Source organism: Microcebus murinus, chromosome 10, assembly GCF_040939455.1.
Source record: "Microcebus murinus isolate Inina chromosome 10, M.murinus_Inina_mat1.0, whole genome shotgun sequence".
NCBI lineage: Eukaryota > Metazoa > Chordata > Mammalia > Primates > Cheirogaleidae > Microcebus > Microcebus murinus.
The window spans coordinates 83,842,512-83,865,984 of NC_134113.1; the positions used below are offsets into that span (position 1 = coordinate 83,842,512).

Consider the following 23,473-nt stretch of genomic DNA (forward strand, 5'->3'; position numbering starts at 1 on the left):
CTCAATTATCTGGTAGTCACTTACCTAAAGCTTAGCTGCAAATCAGAAAAGAAAGTAAACAGTCTCTAAAGTAACCAAAATGACGTAAAAGTCCAAGGAAGTAATGTGCATGCATCTTAACTAATTCTAAAACTAATGATAAGGTTCCAAAAAAAATTAATTATCAAGTTTCTCAGCCAATGCAACAATATAAAACCCCAACTTATTAGGATGTCTGAAAGTGAACCCTGTATGAGCAAACAAGAAAAATAAATAAATAAATGGAATGCAGTACAAAAACTTAAGAGCAAGAGAGAGTAGCCTGACAGTATAGAAGCAAAATCTGAAAAAAATCAGAAAAATCTCAAATTATTATCAGATTTCTCTATAAAGGCAGAGAAGTATATATAATAAATACATATTTATTTAATGATTTTTATTGAAGACAAGAGTCTTGCTCTGTCATCCTGGGTAGAGTGCATAGCTCAAACTCCTGGGCTCAAGAGATCCTCTTGCCTCAGCCTCCCAAGTAGCTGGGACTACAGTAGCATGCCAGGATGTCCAGCTAATTTTTCTATGTTTAGTAGAGACAGGCTCTTGCTCTTACTCAGGCTGGTCTCGAACTCCTGAGTTCAAATAGTCCTTCTTCCTTGGCCTCCCAGAATGCTGGGATTATAGGTGTGAGCAATCATGCCCAGCCTCTCTAATGATTTTTGTTTGTTTGTTTTTTGACACAGAGTTTCGCTTTGTTGCCCAGGCTAGAGTGAGTGCCGTGGCGTCAGCCTAGCTCACAGCAACCTCAGCCTCCTGAGTAGCTGGGACTACAGGCATGCGCCACCATGCCCGGCTAATTTTTTCTATATGTATTAGTCGGCCAATTAATTTCTTTCTATTTATAGTAGAGACGGGGTCTCGCTCTTGCTCAGGCTGGTTTCGAACTCCTGACCTCGAGCAATCCGCCCGCCTTGGCCTCCCAAAGAGCTAGGATTACAGGTGTGAGCCACCGCATCTGGCCTTCTGTGGGGTTATTTTTAGTGTGTTATTCCTAACATTTTCATACATGATGTATTTATTTTTAAATGTGGAAAAACTTGTAGGAAACACACACACAGTCTCTGTTCTATGTAATGTCTATTCCCTTTTCTGTCTTTATTGTTTCTTTGACATTCTTCAGAGATAATAAGTGGTCAAAGAATCTGCATGACTTCTCTACAGTTTCTTCTCTATTTTATAGATTTTATGTAACTTCCTTAGGTACTGTCAGTTCAAAAGGTTCCCTCTAATTCTGTCCTATGTTTCACATCAAATAGGAAAAAAAAAATACCTGTTTATAGAGCCAACCTCGTCTGACCACAGGTGCATTAGGATTCCTTTTAATTGAATTTGACCGCTTTCCAAAATTATGAACTTTTTTTGAAGACCGTGAAGTCTAAATAGGAAAAAAAAGATGATCAAAAATGAGGTATTAATACCTAGAGATTTGAGCTTATTTTCATCTTCATAATTTTAATCTCTTTTCAGATTTCCCCAAGACTTGCAGGACTTAAATCTTTTCAGATAAATTATTATAATCCCACTTCCACTGGCTTAGTTGTTTCAAGTGTAAGAATTCTGCACAAAGAATTTTCCCCCTAGGATAGCACAAGTTTTATAATCTCTCCTTTTAAAATCTGGATATACAATTTTTAGAAAGACACAGTATGTAGCAGTATTTTGTCCTACTTGCTATATAAAGGCCTTGAGTAAAAAATTATTAAGAAATCTTTAAGAACACATCAAAAGACAGAACTCTGTGCTTTACATCTGCATTTAGTAGGGTTGGTTCGGTTAAAGGAAGTTAACAGCATTCAGTCAGAGGAAAAACACTCAGATATTAAACACATCACATCAAGTCAAAGCAAGACTGTAAGGGCATCTGCTTAATGTCTTGTAGTATTTTCTTCTTTATGGACAACTCTAAACTTAAATGATACCAGACAAATGGTGTTTACTGTATTCTTGAAAGTACACAAGGATATACAATCTTTTAAAATACTGCTATGTTAAGCATAAAGATTTATTTTGGCAGGAATTGTAGTGGTATCCAGCAAACGTAAAGACAATAAAAGCTGCATTTGAGTTTCTCCATAAAAGGTTAAGTACTATCAAATTCTCTCTTACTTTTAAACTTATCTAGAATCTTAGGAAATCTAGCATATTTCATTAGAATTTTGGTTTGTGAAGCTTTTCTTAGGACATAATCGAATTTTTAGGACCAATATCAATATTTTTCCTAAAGCAGGTTTCCTTGATACATTTTAATTTATTTTCAAACAGATAATGTTTAAACACAGTATAAAACTCAAATGGTAGTAATATAAAAAGGATAAAGAAGGACCCGTCTACTTCTCACCCCTTAGCTTCAGCACCCAGCCAATCTCACCCATAACCCGGTGAGGCAAGCAACACCACCGTGTTTTTGTGTGTGTTTATCCATCTAAAATAACTGCTGTCATAGTTATGAAATATCTCTTCTTTCTCAAATGATTGCATCTATAATACCCACTCTTCTATTTTACTACTTCTTGTAGCTCGCTGTATAAACAGAATGCCTATTTATATACCTGCACTCTTATCAACGTGCTGTGCTATAAAACTTTCTGATCTTTGCAAATCTGATAAGTGAAAAATGGTGTCTTTTCCTAGTTTTAATTAGTATTTTTCATACTAAGGATGAGGCTGAGCACCTTTTTTCATATATTTAAGAGTAAATTCCATTTTCTTTTCCAGGAAACTGATTTTACATAATTTGCCCATTTTAAAGCTAGGTCATAAACCCTTTCCTTATTTAAAAAAAAATTTTTTTTTTACTCATGTTCTCTAAGAGTTGGAACCTTTTCTTATTGATTCATAGCACTTTAATTATAAAGGGATTATTCTTTAATTGTTATATGAATTGAAGATATTCTGCATGCATGATAATTACATATGGTCAAATTTCTCACTGTTTTATATTATTACTTTTGGGTTTTAGGTCATACTTAGGAAGTCAATCTGTAGTCTGAACTTATTTTTTTTAAAAGTCTCCCATTGTTTTCATAGTGCTTTGTTTTTAATATTTCAATAACAGATCCATTTGGAAAATTTTTGGTATAAAGTGTGAGACACAGGGCCAATTTTCTATCCAGTGGCTCTCAATGCATTTATCAATTTCCCTAGATTTTAATTAAACTGTATTAATGAAGCATTATGCTTAATTATTCTGTTTGCTCTATGTTATTTAACAAGAATTAGAAATTTTTTACATTGTTTGAAAATTTACATTTACTTGTACTATCTTTTGAATTAAAAAATACTATTATAATTACCTATGTTCCATTTTCTTATAATAAAAAGAATTTACTATTACAATTGTTTTACTATGGAAAAACGTCTCCTCAGTCTAACCATTTTTAGCCAGAAAATGTGATTTCTAGGATATTATATTAATCTTCACCTTTCAAACGTAAAAAGTGGTCACTCTTTCACATAAACATCATATTTGTAAAATTATTCAAAATCTAAATGTAGCATTTAAAACTATGTAAGTCATTAAATTACAGTCTTATTACATTATATTTCAAGATACTGCTTTATATATCAATTACCTCCAACGTAACTAAATTCATGTAACAATAAAAATGTGATGATTCCTGTATAATTCTAAGTCCATTATGAGTAACAATAATAGAAACTGACTACTACTTATCAATAAGTAACCGTAAACAAAATAACTTACTCTGCCTACAGGGCTCATTGGATGCACTGCATAATCTGAAGTCATGTTATAGTTAGAAGCTTCATTTATCATACTTATAGGTCGTTCCTTCTTTTCTTCAGATGTCATGGTTGCAACGGTCCTGAAAATATAATATGTCAAAATGTTAGAACTTGCTGTGCATGTAAACTGCTTTATAACAACACTTCTCTAGTTACTGGAGTTAACAATGTGGGCATCCCACTTTTTCACTGTAATTGGATCCTAGCTTCTCTAGAGCCAGAGCTTAATACTGACAACTACTTTAAACATAACATGTCTAAGCCTAAAATAAGTTAATATCATGTTTATTTTAATAGGCATTACTGCAGATATTCTACTTGGTCACCCAGCTGGAAAATTAAAAATGAATTATAAGATCAACTAGTCTAATATTAAAAAGAATAATAGCAATAATTATTATTTGTGAATAGCAGCTTTCTAGTGCATGAAACATTTTTACACATATATCATTTAATGCTCATAAAAATTCTGTGAAATGGTAATTACCACTATTCTGATTTAAGGATAAGAAAACTGAGCTCAAATTAGTATTTAATAATTTGATGAAGTTTACACAGTTCTCTAAGCTTGCATCCTGGGCTCTTGAGCTTACTACCTGAATTTGAACTACTGTAAAAACAGCTTCTGAAATTACATTTCTCATGAAAAAAATGGTGAAGTCAGGTTTCTATACTATACACATAGTAAACAGCTGGCATTCTGTTATTTTATGTAACTGAAAATATCCGGATAAGGTAACTATTAAATTATACTGAATTTAATATGGATAACAGCAATTTCAATGTCAACACCATTCTGAATATAGGCATTCCGTGAAACTCTTTACTTACTGTTCATTCACTACAAAAATACAATTGTCCTGCGATGGTTGTCCTGTGACTGGATGTTTGCAGGTCACTTTCCTTTCATTATGGCTGCAAGAATAAGAGAGAAAGAGAATATATAGGTACTTAAATATTCATTTCTTTACATTAACCTTTGCAGTCTGACCTCAATCCTTTCTTTTCACTATTTAAAAACTAAAGTACATTGATTTACCTTATGATCACTGTATTTTACATCTCATAGGTAGGTCATGAAAAATAAATATGAACATCCACCTACCTCCCTGTCTTATGGTCCAATTTGGGCACTTTACAGAGACCTAATGACAAATTCATATATGGGGGGAAAAAAATCTAATAGTAGTACTATACCGGCACCAGCACATTAAAAAATTGAAGATTCTGAAAGAGCATAATTTATGGTGTTTCTATTTTACAAAAGAATCTTTAAGTAAATAGTGTAATGGGATTGATTTTTGTGATACTTGAGGAAGGTATGCTATGGATAATGGAATCTGAAGAAGAATCAAAAATCTAAGGTAAATGAAATGTAGAAACAACAGAAACAAAGAAAAATCTATTATGTATACTAAAAAAATTGCTTTGAATTAAAGGATGATTCTTTAGAGAATAAAACGTTTGCTTGAGAAATATCATTCTTTCTAGGTTGAGTGATAAGATTAGGTCTCCTACTGTCTTCTTGAAATGAGAAGGATAAAAAATTCTTCTATTTATCTAAGCCAAAAATATCAGATGTACCAAGTAATATGCAATATACACTGATATAGTAAATAATATACATCATCATCTATAAACCAATAATTTTTTCCTTAGGTCATACACCATAAAGCAATTTATAAGAAAGATTGTTGGCATGCCTGGTCCTAGAAAATTTACTTTCATTATGGAGAAAACTTTCAAGATGTTTTGTTGACTATTCCTTTGTTGATCTTAAAAGATTATTGTATGTGCTCTGTATTATGCAAAGTCTATAACTACAAGCTGTAAACCTTCGGGTAAAGTTCATATACTTAAGTTCTTTTTCCAAATCCTAAATTCCATTTTTTAAAATTGGCAGCACAGTACTCTGAAACTTTATCCATTAAATAAAACTGAAACCATATTTTTTAAAAAAGCATACAGTTTAAAAAATTACGTATTGATTCCCGTTACTCCTTAAGTTAACTGGTCTAAAAAGCACACAGGACAACTAAATTATCAGCTTTTTGTTGGTGGTTTTGTCTTTTTACAGACATACTTAATAGGTGTTAAGAATTGGTGAGTTTAGATATCTGTGGTGCTATTTTCACTGCATAAAAAATATGCAAGTTGGAATATAGCAAGTTCTTACTTGCTAATTAAAAAAACAACACAGTGGAAACCTAGGTTTCATGTGGGATATGAGTTTATGTAATAAACAATAAATTGATAACAGAATAAGTACAGGATAGATTCTGCAGATAAGTAAAAAATACTGAAGTGCTAAAACATGATGAATACTACAAATGTGTGAAGGTATGGAAATTCTGATTTTCTTATAGAGAATAAAACACCGGGCAGCCAAGGGGGAGTGGGTAACCTGTAGCGGGGAATAGACACCCTGATGATGAAGAATGGAGAGTAGCATAAAAAAGCTAGAGTTAGTTAAATGGTAGATGGAACAGAAATACACAAATAATCCCGTTTATGGTATTATTTGCTTATGCTGTATCATCTTGCCTGAGAGGAACATTGTAGACGACCTTAATCTCAATGATCTAGAAGTTCTACATTATACAACATGGCTCTGCAATGGCTATAGGGCTAAGTAAGGTACTACTCTGGCTTTCTGAACACCAAATAGATTTGACTACCCATTGGATAAAGACGCAGGACAATGCACACATTTAAATTACAATGAATAATTAAAAAGAAGCCCAAACATTATTCTCCTCAAAAGTAGATGCTATTTCAATTAAATTATCATTTTTAGGCCGGGCGTGGTGGCTCACGCCTGTAATCCTAGCACTCTGGGAGGCCGAGGCGGGCGGATTGCTCGAGGTTGGGAGTTCGAAACCATCCTGAGCGAGACCCTGTCTCTACTAAAAATAGAAAGAAATTAATTGACCAACTAAAAATATATATACAAAAAAAAAATTAGCTGGGCATGGTGGCACATGCCTGTAGTCCCAGCTACTTGGGAGGCTGAGGCAGGAGGATCGCTCGAGCCCAGGAGTTTGAGGTTGCTGTGAGCTAGGCTGACGCCACGGCACTCACTCTAGCCTGGGCAACAAAAGTGAGACTCTGTCTCAAAAAAAAAAAAAAAAAATTATCATTTTTAGTATTTGAGCACTTTAAAAAGATTACAACATCTCAATATAAAACTAAATTTAAAAACTTGGCATTGTATATTAGTTAAAAGACCACTGACTAAAAATAATATAAACTATGAATATATTTATGTTCTTTTACTTCTTCAAATGTATCCAGTGTGGTGGTCTCTTTTGCTTAATATTATGGTATTAAATTGACATGAAATTTCACAGAAAATCTACAAGGATACTCTAACAGCAAAGTCTTTTACCATTTAATGAAAGAAGCTTTTCCACTACATATGCCCAATTATAACCTGAAGTAAACAAAGAAGTCCTCCCTTTATTTATTTGTTCTAACTTATATGACACTTCTAAAATTTGGCACTGGTCCACTAATTTAAAAGATACATAGTTCATTTTTAAAAATATTGAAGTTTGCCTGGTGCCAGGGCTCACGCCTATAATCCTAGCACCGTAGGAGGCCAAAGTGAGAGGATCACTTGAGGTCAGGAGTTCAAGACCAGCCTGAGCAAGAGTGAGATCCCTGTCTCTACTAAAAATAGAATAAATTAGCCAGGCATTGTGGCGCCTGCCTGTAGTCCAGTACTCGGGAGGGTGAGGCAGGAGGACCCCTTGAGCCCTGGAGTTGGGGGTTGCTGTGAGCTAAGATGACACCACTGCACTCTACCCATGGTGACGAAGTGAGAGACTCTTGTCTCCAAAAAACCACAACAAAACAACCCCATTAAAGTTCAAAATCTGCACAATGATGTCATTGTATATTCAATCACAGTCACTCAAGATCGGCTGGTTTCTAAAAATTTCCAAATAAGAAGGCTCAGATTTTATAGGTAGTTAAAATGAAAAACTCCTGTCATCTCCTGTAAAACAACATACATATTAATGTATTGTTCTCTAATCACAATATCAACTCTAGCCTTAATTGTTCAAACACAGCAATTTTCTACTACCTGATAGGATTGTTCATCTTTACTGCTCTTGTGTAAACATAATTATATATATATATTTGTATATTTTAAAATTTATTTTAAATTGCAAACTCATTCCTTATTACCATATTAGCATTTACACTGCATTCTTACACTAATGTTACATTTTAAAGTATTGTAACATTAAAGGGTAAACATAGTTTCTAAACAAATTCTATCTTTTCATCCCATACCTGCCACCCTTTTCTGTAGATCACACTTTTTTGGGTGGGGGTGTGTTGTTTTTGTTTTTGAAGCACCTCAAAATTCAGATAAAGAAAATCATCAGTTCTGCTATAATGATTCAAACATTAAGGGAATAATCTGAGCTTAACACAAATTCCGCACTTGTATACGCATGATTTTGTCTGTGGGAAATTGTAAGTGAATGTAGAAAACTGTGCCAAACAAAACCCAGCCACACAGGAATACACAAAATACACATCTGCACACACCTAAAACATCTACCAGCTTACTTCAGTTCACATTGCCTGTTTTATGAAACACACCCAACCATATCTGGTGATACAACTTTCCATTCAATTTCAGATAACTCTTCTTCCAACACTTCCTAATAATTCACACACTGAAACCCTTCCAATGCCCACTTCCACAAGCAAACTATGTCTTTTTTTTTTTTTTTGTAGAGACAGGGTCTCGCTCCGCGGCCCAGGCTAGAGACACAATCATGGCTCACTGCGGTGCAAACACCTGGGCTCAAGGGATCCTCCTGCATCGGCCTCCCGATGTGCTGGGATCACAGGCATGAGCCACAACGCCCGGCCCCAAGTGTCATATTTATTGCAGTATTTTTGTATTTCCTAACCATTTAACATGTGTAAAACTGAACATACACGTTGCATTATCGCAAAACCTACTGTACTACCAAACCACAAAATAACATACTGCCATACTACTAGAAATGTATTTGAAGCTTTAATAGACATTCAAGTAAGGTGTCTTTTTTAAAACGTTGGTCAGAGATTTTTATGCTCTTTATGGATGTAAACAGAAAATGGAAAACATATGGTTTTTACATAAATCTGTATTTCTAGAGGAATCCTTATAAAAAAGGGATAAAAAGGACAAAACATACCTATGGTCACAAAACAAATTCTGCCTTGTCTCTGAACTCATCGTGGCTTAGAAGGAAGTCCAAAATTTTCTAAATATGATATCAGGCGTTCACTTACTCTCACTTTCAGACCGCCCTCTGTGATGTTTGAATGTCTAGACCAGTGGTTCTGAACCGGGGGTGATTTTCCCTCCCAGGAGACATTTAACAGTCTCTGCTAACACTTCTGAATGTCACAATTAGGGAGGTGTTAGGTGGGTAAAGGCCAGGATGCTGCTAAATATTTTATAACGCACCAGCAAGTACAATGCACATCAAAGTATCTGCTAAAAATGTCAATAGTGCTGAGGGTGGACCGGACTATCCACACTAGACTATCACAGCCCTTTCACAATGAACTCTACTAAATAAGGAACATTTATTGTTTCTTTGTGTTCCTCTATTCCTCTAGATGCAACAGAGACAGCAAAAAACAACAGTATCGAGGACCGGTTCCAAAACCAGACTATATAGGTTCGAATCCCAGCTTCTCCACTTAATAGTTGGGTGATGTTAGGCAACTTACTTCACCTCTCTGTGCCTCAATTTAAGACAGTATCTATGTCACAGGTTATTTTTTCACTTACTCAACATATACCCACACACACATATATATAAAACATATATATACATATTTTATATACAGCAGTCCTCCCTAATCTGCAGTTTCAGTTAATACAGTCAACCACTGTCTGAAAATAATAAATGAAAAATTCTGGAAACCAACAATTTATAAGTTTTAAATTTCACACCATTCTGAGCAGCATGATGAGATCTCTCACTATCCTGCTCTGTGCCTCACAGTATGTGATTCATCTCTTGGTCCAGTGTCTGCAAGATGTTGGTGCCACCTGCCCATTAGTCACTTACTAAGTAACTTACCAGATTGATAACTGAGCACTGGTAATCAGAGAGCTTCTGTTCAAACAGTTTACTTAGTAATGGCTCCAAACTGTTAAGAGCAGTGATGGTGGAATATTGTTATTGTTCTATTTTATTATTTACGTTATGTTGTCAATCTCTTATTGTACCTAATTTATCAATTAAACTTTATCATAGGCATGTATGTATAGGAAAAAAACATAGTATTTACAGGGTTTGGCATATCCATGGCTTCAAGCATCCACTGGGTGTCTTGCAATGCACACTCCTGCACATGAGGGGTGACTATTGTATAAAACAAGGAACTGCTGTAAGTACTAGAGACAGCAGTGAGCAAAACATAAAAATCCTTGGCCTCATGTAACCTACTTTACAGTGGAGATGTTTATGAGGATTAAAAGGGAGAGCAGTAAAACATGGTCTGGGACATTAAAAAAGCCCTTGATACATGGTATTTATTAGTATGGATTTCAGAACTTTAAGCATATGTTATATTATATTAGAATTCAGTTAACTATTTAAAACTTTAACTTGTACCTGTCCAAATATGGTCACATGTTGCTTAAAAACGGGGATATGTACTAAGAAATGTGTCATTAGGTAATTTTGTGGTTGTGCAAATATCATAGAGTGTACTAATGCAAACCTAGACCATATAGCCTACTAACACCTTGGCTATCTGCTATAGCCTACTGCTCTTAGGCTATGAACCTGCACAGCACATTACTGTACTGAATTATAACACAATAAGTATCCGTGCATCTAAACATAAAAAAGGTACAGTAAAAAATACTTGCAGGGCTAGAAGTTGCTGTGGATAAGTTAATGAGTGCATGTGAAGTCCTAGGACGTTACTGTACACTACTGTACATTTCTGAAACACAGTACACTTAGACCAGTCTGCATTTATGAGAAATATTTTTCTGTCTTCAATAAATTAACTTTAGTTTACTGTAACTTTTCTACTTTGTAAACTTTTTTTTATATTTTAATTTTTAGTTTTTAAAATGTTTTTAAATCTTTTGACTCTTTTGTAACAATACTTGGCTTAAAACACAAACACATTATACTGCTGTTAAAAAATTATTTTCTCTCTTGACATCCTTATTCTACAAGGTTTTTTCTATTTAAAAAATTGTTACTTTTCAAACCATTTTGTTAAGAACTGAGCCACAAATATCATAGAATGTACTTATTATGTTCTTATATGCATCAGCCTAGGCTTACACCGGGTCAGGATCAATGACCTCAGTCTTCCACCTCCAAATCTTGTGCCCCTGGAAGGTCTTTAGGGGCAATAACACGCATGGAGCAGTCATCTCCCACGATAAAATGCCTTCTTTTGGAATACCTCCTAAAGGACCTGCCTGAGACTGTTTGACATTTAACTTTTTTCCCCCCTGATAAGTAGTAGTACACTCTAACACAATGAAAAAATAGCAAAGCAAATACATAAACCATTATAACAGTCATTTATTATCATCAGGGGCCGGGTGTGGTGGCTCATGCCTGTAATCCTAGCACTCTGGGAGGCCAGGGCGGGTGGATCGCTCAAGGTCAGGAGTTCGAAACCAGCCTGAGCAAGAGAGAGACCCCATCTCTACTAAAAATAGAAAGAAATTAATTGGCCAACTTAAAAAAAAATATATATATATATAGAAAAAATTAGCCGGGCATAGTGGCGCATGCCTGTAGTCCCAAGCTACTCAGGAGGCTGAGGCAGGAGGATTGCTTGAGCCCAGGAGTTTGAGGTTGCTGTGAGCTAGGCTGATGCCATGGCACTCTAGCCTGGGCAACACAGTGAGACTCTGTCTCAAAAAAAAAAAAAGAATAAAAAAAAATATTATCATCAGGTATTATGTACCGTATAATTGTAAATGCTATACTTTTATATGACTGGCAACACAGTAGGTTTGTTTACACCACACTACTACAAACACAGATGTTAGAATGGCTATGATGGTACTAAGTGACAGGAGTTTTTCAGTTTCATTATAATCTTATAGGACCACCACATCATACATGTGGTCTGTCAATGACTGATACACGGCACGAGACTCTAATTGTTTAAAACTCATATTATCCCACAACTCAGTATTTACTGTAAAGTTGTCATTTCTCTTGGTTTTCATGCTCTGGTAAATATGTCTGTCGCTAGTATGTCAAAGGGCTAAAGGAGAAAATAATTCTAATATAAAAGCTCCATAGGAAGATGAGTTATGTTTTTATGCTAGCAAAGGCAGGAGAAGAGAAGGTTCCTAAATAGTGACAAACAACACTTTTTACAAAAATGGTATTTCAGAGAGTTCAGGGCTGAAGGAAATAAGTCATATTCACAAGCTCTATTTGACGATTATTCTCTACTAAAGGCCTGGATAAGATTATTGAATCCATGCCTCTTTTAGAAAAGACACCAAGAAATTGATAAATAGCAACACAAATTGCTTGTTCTTTGGCGTTATGCTCTTTCCACTATTTGTTACCAGAAATTTAATCATTCACTATAATCAGAATATTGAATGAAAGACCTGCTGCTTTAAAGCCCCTATGGAACTATTATTGCATTTAATAATGATCTGGTTTTGAAGGCTTTTAAGATGAATCAACCAGTGTATATATATGAAATGGCATATATATTTCCATCAAATTATGTAACAAATTGAAAATGACATGTCGACCAGAGATAGAATAGAAATTCATTAGTCTACCTAATTCCTTTTCATTTCTTATATATTTATAAGCCAAAAAAATGAATTATATATCTAACTACCAGAAAATGTGGGCTACACTTTCAAGCAGCCTAGATCAAAAGGGAAAGCTGATAAACCACACAGCTCCTATAACCTATTAGTGGAAGCAGAACAATTTACTCTTAAGTGGCAGGTGCTTTTCTATAAAAACTTAAGTTTTATGACAGCACCCTGAAAATAGGGGAAGCTAATATTTATCTCCCTTTCCATGGTCATTGGAGGAAGACACTTTTGTGCAGTCCACATTGCTATAGTCTTCTCTCAGTGGTTATAAAGGAGGATGCCAATGGCATTTCTAAAAATACACCATTACCACACACACATATTCTCTCTCACTCTCACATAACACAGGCATAAAATACACATTTAAAATATAAACCCCAATAAATCAAACCACATGAACTACAACCTGTGTGATAAGAAAAGAAAAAAAAAATAAATGAATTAAAAAAAATAAATCCCAATAAAATTGTAAGATTAGAAGAAGAGAGGGAAAAAAATTGTTTGTTAATAATGATGTTCCAAATTTCTAGTTAAAAAGGATAAAGGTCAGTAAAACTTAAAGAACTATTTTGTTTATAACGGAGTGTTAAATCACACAATGAGAGAAATTAAAGTGTTTAATGCAATTAACTGTGGACTGACAAATGAAATCTGGTATTAAAACTCTCATTCTCCTCCACCCCCCAAAATAATACCAAAACCATGCAATACCCTGCTGAATGCAAAAATCTTTTTTTTTTTGAGAGTCTTACTCTGTCTTCCTGGCTAGAGTGCAGTGGCATCATCATAGCTCACAGCAACCTCGAATTCCTGGGCTCAAGCAATCCTCCCTCCTCAGCTTCCCTGGTAGCTGAGACTATAGGCGTGCGCCACTCATGTCCAGTTAATTTTTCTATTTTTGGTAAAGCTGGGGTCTCACTCTTGCTCAGGTTGGTCTTGAACTCCTGAGCTCAAGTGACGCTCCCACTTCTGCCTCCCAGAGTGCTAGGATGTGAGGCACTGCACCCAGCCTGAAAAAATTTTGCATCTGATACTTACCTAGCCTCATAGGAGTTGTTTAAATCATCAGGATTTCTGATTTTGGCAGATATGAATCTAGTACTAAATGTACAAAATTTAGTAAAAAAAAAATTAAAATAAAATCTAGAAAAAATATGAATCTGATAAAAATTAAAGTAAAAGATTAGAGCAATGTTACGTATAACAAATTGTTATATGACATATTCTTTGAATCAAGTATGGAAAGTAACTGTTCCTGATTTTAAAATAAGAATATTTATGATTTCAAGGAGACGATGACTCAGGATTATGTAATGTGGCAGCATTGCCATCTTCATAGAGTTGGCTTGTCCCTTTTGGTTAGGCACCCCCACGGGCCCAAGCTGGCTTCTGTATCCCAATTATCACAAAATGATACTCTGGACCACAGAGTCCAGAGTTGATATGACATTCCATGCCTAATTCAATCAATAGCGAAATAAATGAGACTATTATAGTGAGCTTACGCCGATCAAGATTCACAACTTTGTGGCTCATCTAGAGGAAAGTGAATAAAATGAGACTGTATTATAACAACAAGAAAGAAGGGGAAGGAAAAGCCTATTTGCTAAGAAACATCCTATTTTTCTTAGACAAAGCAACTTACACATGGTCCAAAGAAAATATTTGCTGTAGTATACTGAAATGTAGATTTCTCTGTTCTATAAGATACAAGAAAAAAATAGTTTTACTAAATTCTTCCTTTGGGAAGGTAAAATACTGATTTAATCTGACTTAAAGAGATTTTATTTCTACTTTCAAATAATGTTTTAACAAAAAAATGTTTTACTGTTTTGGCCAATTAATAACTACATCTTCATTACCCACAGCACTTTAATTCTTCCCTGCAGGAGCATTTGTTTCTGCGAGGTGTATTTTAACCTTTATTTCATGGGCAAGTCCAGTGACTGCTTTAATACAAAATCCATTTTGTTTCTTTTTAAATTTAAGAAGTAAATATTGAAATTGCTATTAACATAGTATCAGTAATAGCCAATACTATTCTTCAGAGTGATACATTACAGTCAGAAAAAGCAAGCTTTATTAAATTTTATATGTGTAACCATGGCAGTATCGTTGAAAATGTATCCATTGTGTACAAAGAATAACATGTATTTTAGAAAACTCTGGATCATAGAGGATATTTTGGTTATTAAACTCAGATGCAAACTTATTTACATGATTTGCTGTGAATCATGTATTTCTCTTAAGGGAAAGAGAGAAGGATTTAATTTAGTTTAAGAAAAATAGGATAGCACAGTGGTTTGGCAGCTGCCATTTGGTAATTCTTCTGGCAGTTGTGATAATGAAGCCAGTGTCATGACTTGGACTTTTACAAGTGCCCAACCCATAAAAGCTGCCACATATCCATATTGTTAGATTGGAGTGGGCAGAAGAGGTGTGGAAACTATGGAAGCTATTGTATTTCTCTATAAAGAAAACCATGCAGCAAAGCAGCTCAGACATGTGCTTATTATAACTCTTGTTTTCAATATCCTTCTACTCAAACCAAAAAAAGTACTAAAGTTTTACACATTATCAATTTGGCAACAGCTTCATTATACTTAAGACAATTATACTCTTCAGTTTGTTGTAAAATTGGGGAGATATGACCAATAGAAATCATATAATGTTTTATAACTCTGGGACTCAAACAATCAAATCTTAATTAAGTTTTAAAAACATGTTTATAGCTTCTACTTAGTTGTTAAGTTAGTTGGTTCTATGCTAGTCCAAAGTAGTTTTAAATTATTAAATGTAAAGTTCATTAATATTTTGTATAGATAACTATTTTAATTTATTTTCATTTTAGTGAAAAAGAGAAAAATGTTATGTTGAAATCTGGCTGCCACAATGACTGCTTTTGCAATTTATTTTTAAACTGAAAATATGCTGGCATAGAAATTGTGCCTACAATTAAAGCCAATGTTTTAAGAACAAAAGAAAAACACTAAAAAGTGCCCTGCCTTTCTTGAGAGAAACTGAATTCTTGAGCTTTGGTTATGTGAAGAAATAACCACTGAGTAAGCAATCTAAAAGATTGTAATTTTTTTTTTTCCAAAACATGAAAAGTACATATTTCCTTTCCCCACATTTAGTTCTAAATGCCATTTGCCTTGTTTAACTTAGAACTAACTGCTTCCAGACATTTGCTAAAACCTCAGTGATTCACTTACCCACCATCTACCAATGCCCCTTCGAGTCTTAACCCTTCATTTCCTATCCTTTCTCCTCTCATTGTTTGGAAAACGGATAATCTTCAATTTCTTGGAAGGAAAGAAGCCCCACTGATCCTCACCTCCAGCACTCAATATCACGATCACCTCCATAACAGCAGCTACCACTCGGTGCTGCTCACACACTCAGCTGTCACACACTGTACTTGAAACCTGACAATCAATTCTTGGAGCCCCTTTAAGGTAGGTATCACTTTATAATGAGTAAACTGAGGCTCACAGCATTTAGAAAGTTGCCAGAAGTCATGCTGTGGGTAAGAGACCCCGCCAAGGCCTGAGCTGTTTCCTTTTCAGATCCCCACCTTGCAATAGCTGCCCCTTTCCCCGACTCTTACTATAGCCGATGATACTTTTCACTTGTGCCCTTCATCTTCTGTTCAAGGGCACTAATGGAATAAAGGCACACTCTCCTTCAAGGCCCTCCCCCTTCCTCCAGCGACAGCAGGTGAAGGGCAGCGCACCCACCTCCTCCCTCCCTGCTCTCATCTCACTGCCCTGCACCAGCCCAACATCCTTTCTATCTGCAGCACTGTAATGATGTAACGAAACCAATTCCAGCTGCATTTTTAAGCCCAATGCCTCTTTTCCATCATTCTGCCATCTGAAGCTTCACAATCATTTTCCACCCTTAGCTGTTCAGGCAAAATTATCACCACAACAGATTTAGAGATGTTACCTCACATTCCCCTCATTGCAAGTATCAAAGAATTTAAGCACAAATAGCACCAATTGTAAAGCATGTGTTGTACCCAATAGACACCAAAAATGTTGCTTGACCCAACCAAAGGAGGTGGCTTAAGCCCTGGTGGAAAAGTATGTGCATGATGTAACACTCCAAGTGCAAGGCTGAAACCATTACTATAGACTAAAAACAATAAATAAATTTAAAAAAAAAATTAAAAGTTCAAAACATAAGAGGATCATACACCAATTCACCTGTTTTAGTGTTTGGTTATTTACAGATAATTTCTAAATCATGTTTGAAAAAGCTTTCCTGGGGAAATGTAGGGGGGAAAATAATCTACAAAATGAACATTTTTAAATGAATTTTAAACAATTTGGGAAGTAATGCAAGAATTACTCAATTAACACTATGCTAGTTAAAAACAAAATGTACCTATCACATCCATCCTGAGTGTTATGCCATGAATATGTTTTATATCACTTGATAAATCAAAAACGAAAATGCCTAAAATAAAAGATAATTTTTTCGCCTGCAAGTCATTTGAGTGAACCTGAACGAAAGAAGCTCTTATCTGGCACCGTATGGTTAAAACAGAAGTATGCTTCTTAAAATGTACACAAAAATTCACCAAAGTAATTTTCTGCCAAGTGTTCAAGAAATAAGTGATATATGTGGTTGTCACCAGAAATCACCGTTTGAGAGTAGACAGCTAATAACTTCTCAGCCACTGTCCTAGTGCAGGCTTGTAAGTCTCTAAGATTTTTCAAAAAGGCTTATTTTTTAATTGATAAAACTTGTACAAATCTATCATGGACAAGATGTTCTGACATCCGAAGACTCTCTGAATGGCATCCTACTCCACCTCTTTGTAACCAGGCACTCCCTTATTTAGTCTCTCTTCCATGCTGAGCTTCAACTTCTTTCTATAAAATGGGAACCCAAAACAAAAAGCGAAAACCAAACCAAACCAACAACAAAATCCCCACCCTTTTGAAAGGATAAAGCACTAAGTTACATTACTTAGACCTACCAAATATTATCTGTACTTCAATGTGTTAGTTGAGTTAGATTTCTTGATAAGTAACTTCCTTGCTTTAAACAATTGTTGGCTCTCTGCATCACCTTTAACATGGAGTACAGTGGATTGCATACAGCTATAATTTAATGAATGGGGAACACTGATAATATGATCTAAGGTTAATGTTTACTATTGAATGACCTATGGAAAAAAAGTACTTATAAAGCCACATAACAGAATAAAAATGATCAGAGGGTATATTTTAGTGGTTTAAAAGAATACATATTTGAAAGATTATAGAGTCACTTAAATAAAAAATAAGTAAAACCTGGTGAATTTTTGTGTACAGTTTAAGCATATTTCTGTTTTAACCATACAGTGCCAATTACAAAAACCTTATGAACTTTTAAAATAAAAACTACGTTTCTAACAAGCTTATTGGTGATTAAAAAAGAAGTAAAATAAAATAAAACAAAGGAGAATTCCAACTGAGAAACATTTCAATAATCAGAGATATTCTTCTTGTCTTTTAAAAGCCATAATATAGCATTTAAATATATATAACTTAGAATTTCATTAATCCAGACAACTCTACTACTCCCTAATAAATGCCAATTAGTAATATTTTATTGTAACATGAATTAAATAGAAGTTTAATATACCATTGGGAAGGAAGCAAACAGTAAATTTTAAAAAGTTAAACTTAAGCATCAACTCTTTTGCATGTGGTCAGATACCACGTTAGAAAGTTAACCTAATTCTGGCCACGTGCAGCAGCTCACACCTATAATCCCAGCACTTTGGCAGGCCAAGAAAGGAGGATCCCATGAGGCTGGGAGTTCAAGACCAGCCTAGGCAACATAGTGAAACCTCATCCTTACAATAAAAATTAAAAAAAAAAAAAAATTAGCCAGGTGAGGTGGTGTGTACTTATATTCTCAGCTAGTAGGGAGGCGGAAGCAGGAGGACCGCTTGAGCCCAGGAGTTTGAGGCTGCAGTGAGCTATGATTGTCCCACTGCACTCTAGCCTGGGTGACAAAGTGAGACTGTCTCTTAAAAAAAAAAAAAAAAAAAAAAGTAAGCCTAATTTTAACCTACACATAAATCACCACACAATTTGAAGAGATCCAATTATTTTATTGTGGATAAAACAAAATTCTTTCCAAAGAGTCCAACTGACAAAGTAAATGGTTCGATTCAAATAGAAAAAAAAAAATGTTAATCATTTAACTATTCTTCATTGCACAGTATTTACTCATTTTCAAATACTGCATGAGCTTTAAATAATTACTTCAAGAACAAAAGGCTAGTTTACTTATAACTCAAATGATACCCCCATGACTTTCAAAACAGTTAATACTGTAGCATGACAAATACTTTTTTTTCATTGAATGTGAGCTAGGCACTGGTGAAACAGCCTTAATCACTTTGTTATAAATATAAACAAATAAACCTGAAGAGTGATATTTTAACCATAAATGAATAAAAAAGAAGAGACCGGCGGGGGACCTATCCTGCTTAAAAGGAGAAGAGAAGGGAGGCATCACAGAAGTGACTGCCATTTGAATTGAGCCTGGTGGGATCAGCAGTAGTCAGACATGGCTAGAGTTCAGCACAGATCGGGGTGGGGCGGCCACAGAAATGTGGCTGAAAATCTAGGCTTTAAATAATATATTTATGTATATAAAACTTATTATATTACATACGTTTTGAAACAAGGTTATTTGCTTCACTCCTAGGTTTTCTATCACTTCAAATTTCAAAATAACATACTTTTTAAAATTCTGAAAAGATCCAAATAGCGATATACTTATGCGACACAGACAGCACTTAATTAAGGCTCAGTTTAGTTGACAAATCATTATCCCCAAGCACTGAGAAATCTCTCACTTACAGATGAGGCAAGGGTGGGACAGAAATCCAATCCAGAATAGCAAAGTAGCCCCACTTCCTACAGCAGAGACAGGCAGGCTGAGCAGAATGGGCAATGACTTAGCAAGATGGGGAAAATCCAGTGGCCCCTACATGACATTGTGGTGGCAGTATTTCACTCCAGACACATTTCCTTCTACCACAGTACACGGCATGGTGTGCTATTAATTGGCTAGATAATTGCCAGGTTTTGATCTCAGAGTGAAGAAAAAAACTCTCTAATACCCAGATCAAGATATCTACCCTAATTTATTTAACTGTCTTAGTCATTTATTCATGCTGAAAATATTTATTAAGCATCTAACATAAACAAGGTTTTGTACTGTCTACCACTAGGAAACAAAAATACAGTTTAAGACTATAAGGGGCTTCAATAATACTATTCCATCTGAGTTTTACTAAGGTAAATTTCAAACAAAGAGTAGCATAATTATACTTTCTGAGCAGGCTACATTATTGGTGGAAAGCGTTCCTCAAAGCATACCTTATTCATTAGAAAACAGACAAGTGCTCTATTCTCTACTGCTTTAGTCTTGAGTAAAACTTAGGTCAATTTCAAATTATCCCAGCAGCTCTGCTCATTGCCCTTTTCTTCTTCTTCTTTTTTTTTTTTTTTTTTTTTTTGCCAGATTTAATTTCCTGTTCATACAAAAAAAGTTGAAGTAGCCTCTCCTCACTTGAACTTTAGTAGCAACCCATGACCTCAGATGTCACAATGCCTCAAAAACAGCTTTGTTTAAATTTACACTATGTTCCAATTCATCACCACCACAGCAATTTACTGATTAAGTTTAAAATACAAACTTAAAATCATGTTCAAATATTTTAAGTAGATTCAAGATAAATTTTTAAAAGGAATTGAAATAATCCACGAATTCTCCATATACTTAAATTGGGCAGAGTCTTAGCTGGAAGTTGAAAACTCTGCAACTTAGGGAAAAAATTGCAGATATTGAATTAAGGCTGTCAAGTCAAATAAAGTAAACTTGAAACCCTATATTTACATGGCTGCATACTTTCTGGACAGCCCTCATATATCTATGCTGCTAAATGTATAATATACCAGGAGTTGTAGTATGAGGTAGTTACTGTACATTCTAAAATCTGTTATCTTTGCACATTAACATACAAAGAGCTGATTTAGATGACTTCCTTTCAACAGCTATTTATTCACATAAAAATATGTAGAGTAAATTTTATTCTTCAACAGTTTCAGAAAATTGAAGTGAAAACACTTAACATATTTATTAAGAATTTCCATATTGCCTTTTCCTCAACTAGACTTAAAAAATACAAAGTACCTATTCTTTAAGAGAAAACTTTGTTTGAAAAATTTTTTAAAGCCCTTGAAATTACAAGGCTATTACTGAACCTGCATAAAAACAGACTTTGTAGACTTTAGTTTGTACTATACAAAGTTATAATAATATCATCCGCCCATACAAAATGGATTAAAAGAAGTTATAAGCAAAATATTTAGCTACACCTAAAAACAAATTATTTAGCTACGCCTAAAAGCAAAACAAAAAAACTTACCCAATACAACTTACTTCTTGAAAAATGCTTTCAAAACAACTAAATCAATTTATGTAGTGTAATTCAAAAAAATATGAATCGATAATGTTAATAATAAATCTTTAAAAGGCATATCCCCCAGCCTCTAAAAAACTCAATGGCAGTAGTATTCTTAATTGCTTAAAAAATTAAGAAATTTCTTAATTCCTTCAAATGCTAAAACACTGTCTATCACATATAATTTCCTGCTATTATATTGCTCTTAAATTTTACATCAGTAAGGATTCCTACTATGAATCACATCACTGAAACAGCCCAAATAACTAAAGAATTAAACAAATAGCAGCAGCTTCAACTAATTGTTAATTAGTTTAGACGGTATTAATATACTTTTAAAAAGCATTATTATATTAAAATTGTTAGTATCTCCACAGAAACATCTGAGGAATTATTCCTCTAATTCCCTGTAAGTGGGGGAAAATATCAAGCTTCTCCTCTGAGCAAGTTAAAAAATAAACAAGGTACTTGAAGATTTTAAATACAATCTTTAGGCTTTAAAGCAATTTGTGACTGCTATGTATTCATGCATGTTAAAGTTAAGGGGAGACTAAGAGGAAGACATTTTCAATCCTTACATCTTAAAATGTTCAAGCATTTGAAAACCTAATGAATATATTTACATTTCTACAACAATAATTCATCTATGGAAAATACTTATAATATGTAAATCTTATACTTATAATATGTAGGTACCATGCCTGGCACCAGGGCTACAAAGATTATTTAACACAGAACCATTAACTGAGAAAATGGACTGCTGCTCATTTAGTCATTAGCTATTTATTATTAATACACAAAAGTAACAAGAATTACTCACCGGTCTTCATCAAAATCACATTCTTAAAAAAGACAGTCAACTACAGGCAAAAAGAACACTGGAATAAAAATAAATCTCAACTCCTTTGTCTTTGAGCTGCTCCCAATGAGCACTGTGGGGACCAAGCACTAAGGAAATACACTGTGGCAGTCGGGCTGGCCTGCCACTCTGGAAGTCTGACACCACACTGACGTCACATTCTAACATGTCATTGCAGCTGCGATGGAGGCAGCTCCTCCAGGAAGAATCTGTTGTGATTATGCATGCCTTCGAGCCATAAGAGTAAAATAGGATTTCCATCCCCTTAAAATTAGCATATAGCATAAGGGTAAAAAAAAACACCAAGATATATGGTTGCAAATAGCTTTTGAAGAAAACGTTTAGTGAGAATTCTAATATACTTAGCTGTAAATAAATGGGTATTTCCTGTTAAAATTGTAAGCATGCCAACTAAAATGACTCCTTTAAACACATTTTTTTTGTTAGTTTCAAAGATGATGCATACATACTTGTCTCAAACCCAGAAAATGATGATAGCTGCTCGGATTTACTGATCACTTTACAAACTCATCTGAGTCTCTCATAACCCAGCAAGATAGCTTCTACAGTTATCTTCATTTTCCTGAAGAAACTGAGGCACAGAGTAGTTAAGTAACTTGCTCATAGTCACAATGCTAGCAAGTGATCAAACAGGATTCAAACCCAGGCAGTGTTTCCACTGCTCAGACATTTGATTACTACGTTATACTAACTAGTAGAAGAGATAACCAGCTGTTAACATTTCGATGAACATCTTTTTAGGCCAGAGTTCACATACATAAACATACTCAAACTATGCATGTTGCTTTGCAGCCTGTTTTTTTTCACTCAATAAATGCCATGGACATCTTTCCATGTCAGTAATTATATTCCTAACTTTCCTTTTTTTGATGATTGCTCATTCCAATTATCTAAACCCATGTAACAATTTATATTCACACCTCAGTGCATTCGATTTCTCCTTTCACCATGTCTTTGCTCATACTGAATACCAATGATTATTTTTCTTCTTTGCAAATCTAATAGAAAGTTACACAGTTCCAATTGTGTGTGTGTGTATATGTGTGCGCATTTTTTTTTTTTTTGGAGACAGTGTCTCACTGCGTTGCCCGTGGCGTCAGCCCAGCTCACAGCAACCTCAAACTCCTGGGCACAAGTGATTCTCCTGCCTCAGCCTCCCAAGTAGCTGGGACTACAGGCATGCACCACCACGCTCGGCTAATTTTTCGTTTCATTTTTAGTTGACTGGCTAATTTTTTCTATTTTTAGTACAGACGGGGTCTCGCACTTGCTCAGCTGGTTTCAAACTCCTGACCTTGAGCGATCCTCCCACCTTGGCCTCCCAGAGTGCTAGGATTACCGGCATGAGCCACCGCAACTGGCCTCACACATGTGTTTTAATTTTGGGTGACGTTAAACTTTTCTTTATATGTCTATTTACATGGGAGGCAGTCCAACTTAATGGTTAAAAGCACATCAACTCTGGAGTCAGATGATC

The 23,473-nt window shown here is 34.8% G+C and overlaps 1 protein-coding gene across 16 annotated transcripts in view; it reads right to left on the bottom strand.

Moving 5' to 3' along the window:
- Positions 1 to 23,473, bottom strand: part of PLEKHA5 (pleckstrin homology domain containing A5) — a 246,680-nt gene that overhangs the window by 97,092 nt on the left and 126,115 nt on the right. For 14 of the 16 annotated variants that reach the window (XR_012921472.1, XM_076007618.1, XM_076007616.1 and 11 more), the window contains 3 exons: positions 4,609 to 4,692; positions 3,737 to 3,857; positions 1,304 to 1,408 (listed from right to left, as the gene is read on the bottom strand). Coding sequence is in view for 14 of the 16 variants with exons in the window: in XM_076007618.1 (XP_075863733.1) it covers positions 1,304 to 1,408; positions 3,737 to 3,857; positions 4,609 to 4,692 (310 nt within the window). In the remaining 2 variants the exon portion in view is untranslated. Of the gene's footprint in view, positions 1 to 1,303; positions 1,409 to 3,736; positions 3,858 to 4,607; positions 4,693 to 21,936; positions 23,136 to 23,473 lie in introns of those variants that run through there. The other 2 variants (XM_020287596.2, XR_012921473.1) reach the window with 2 other exon arrangements.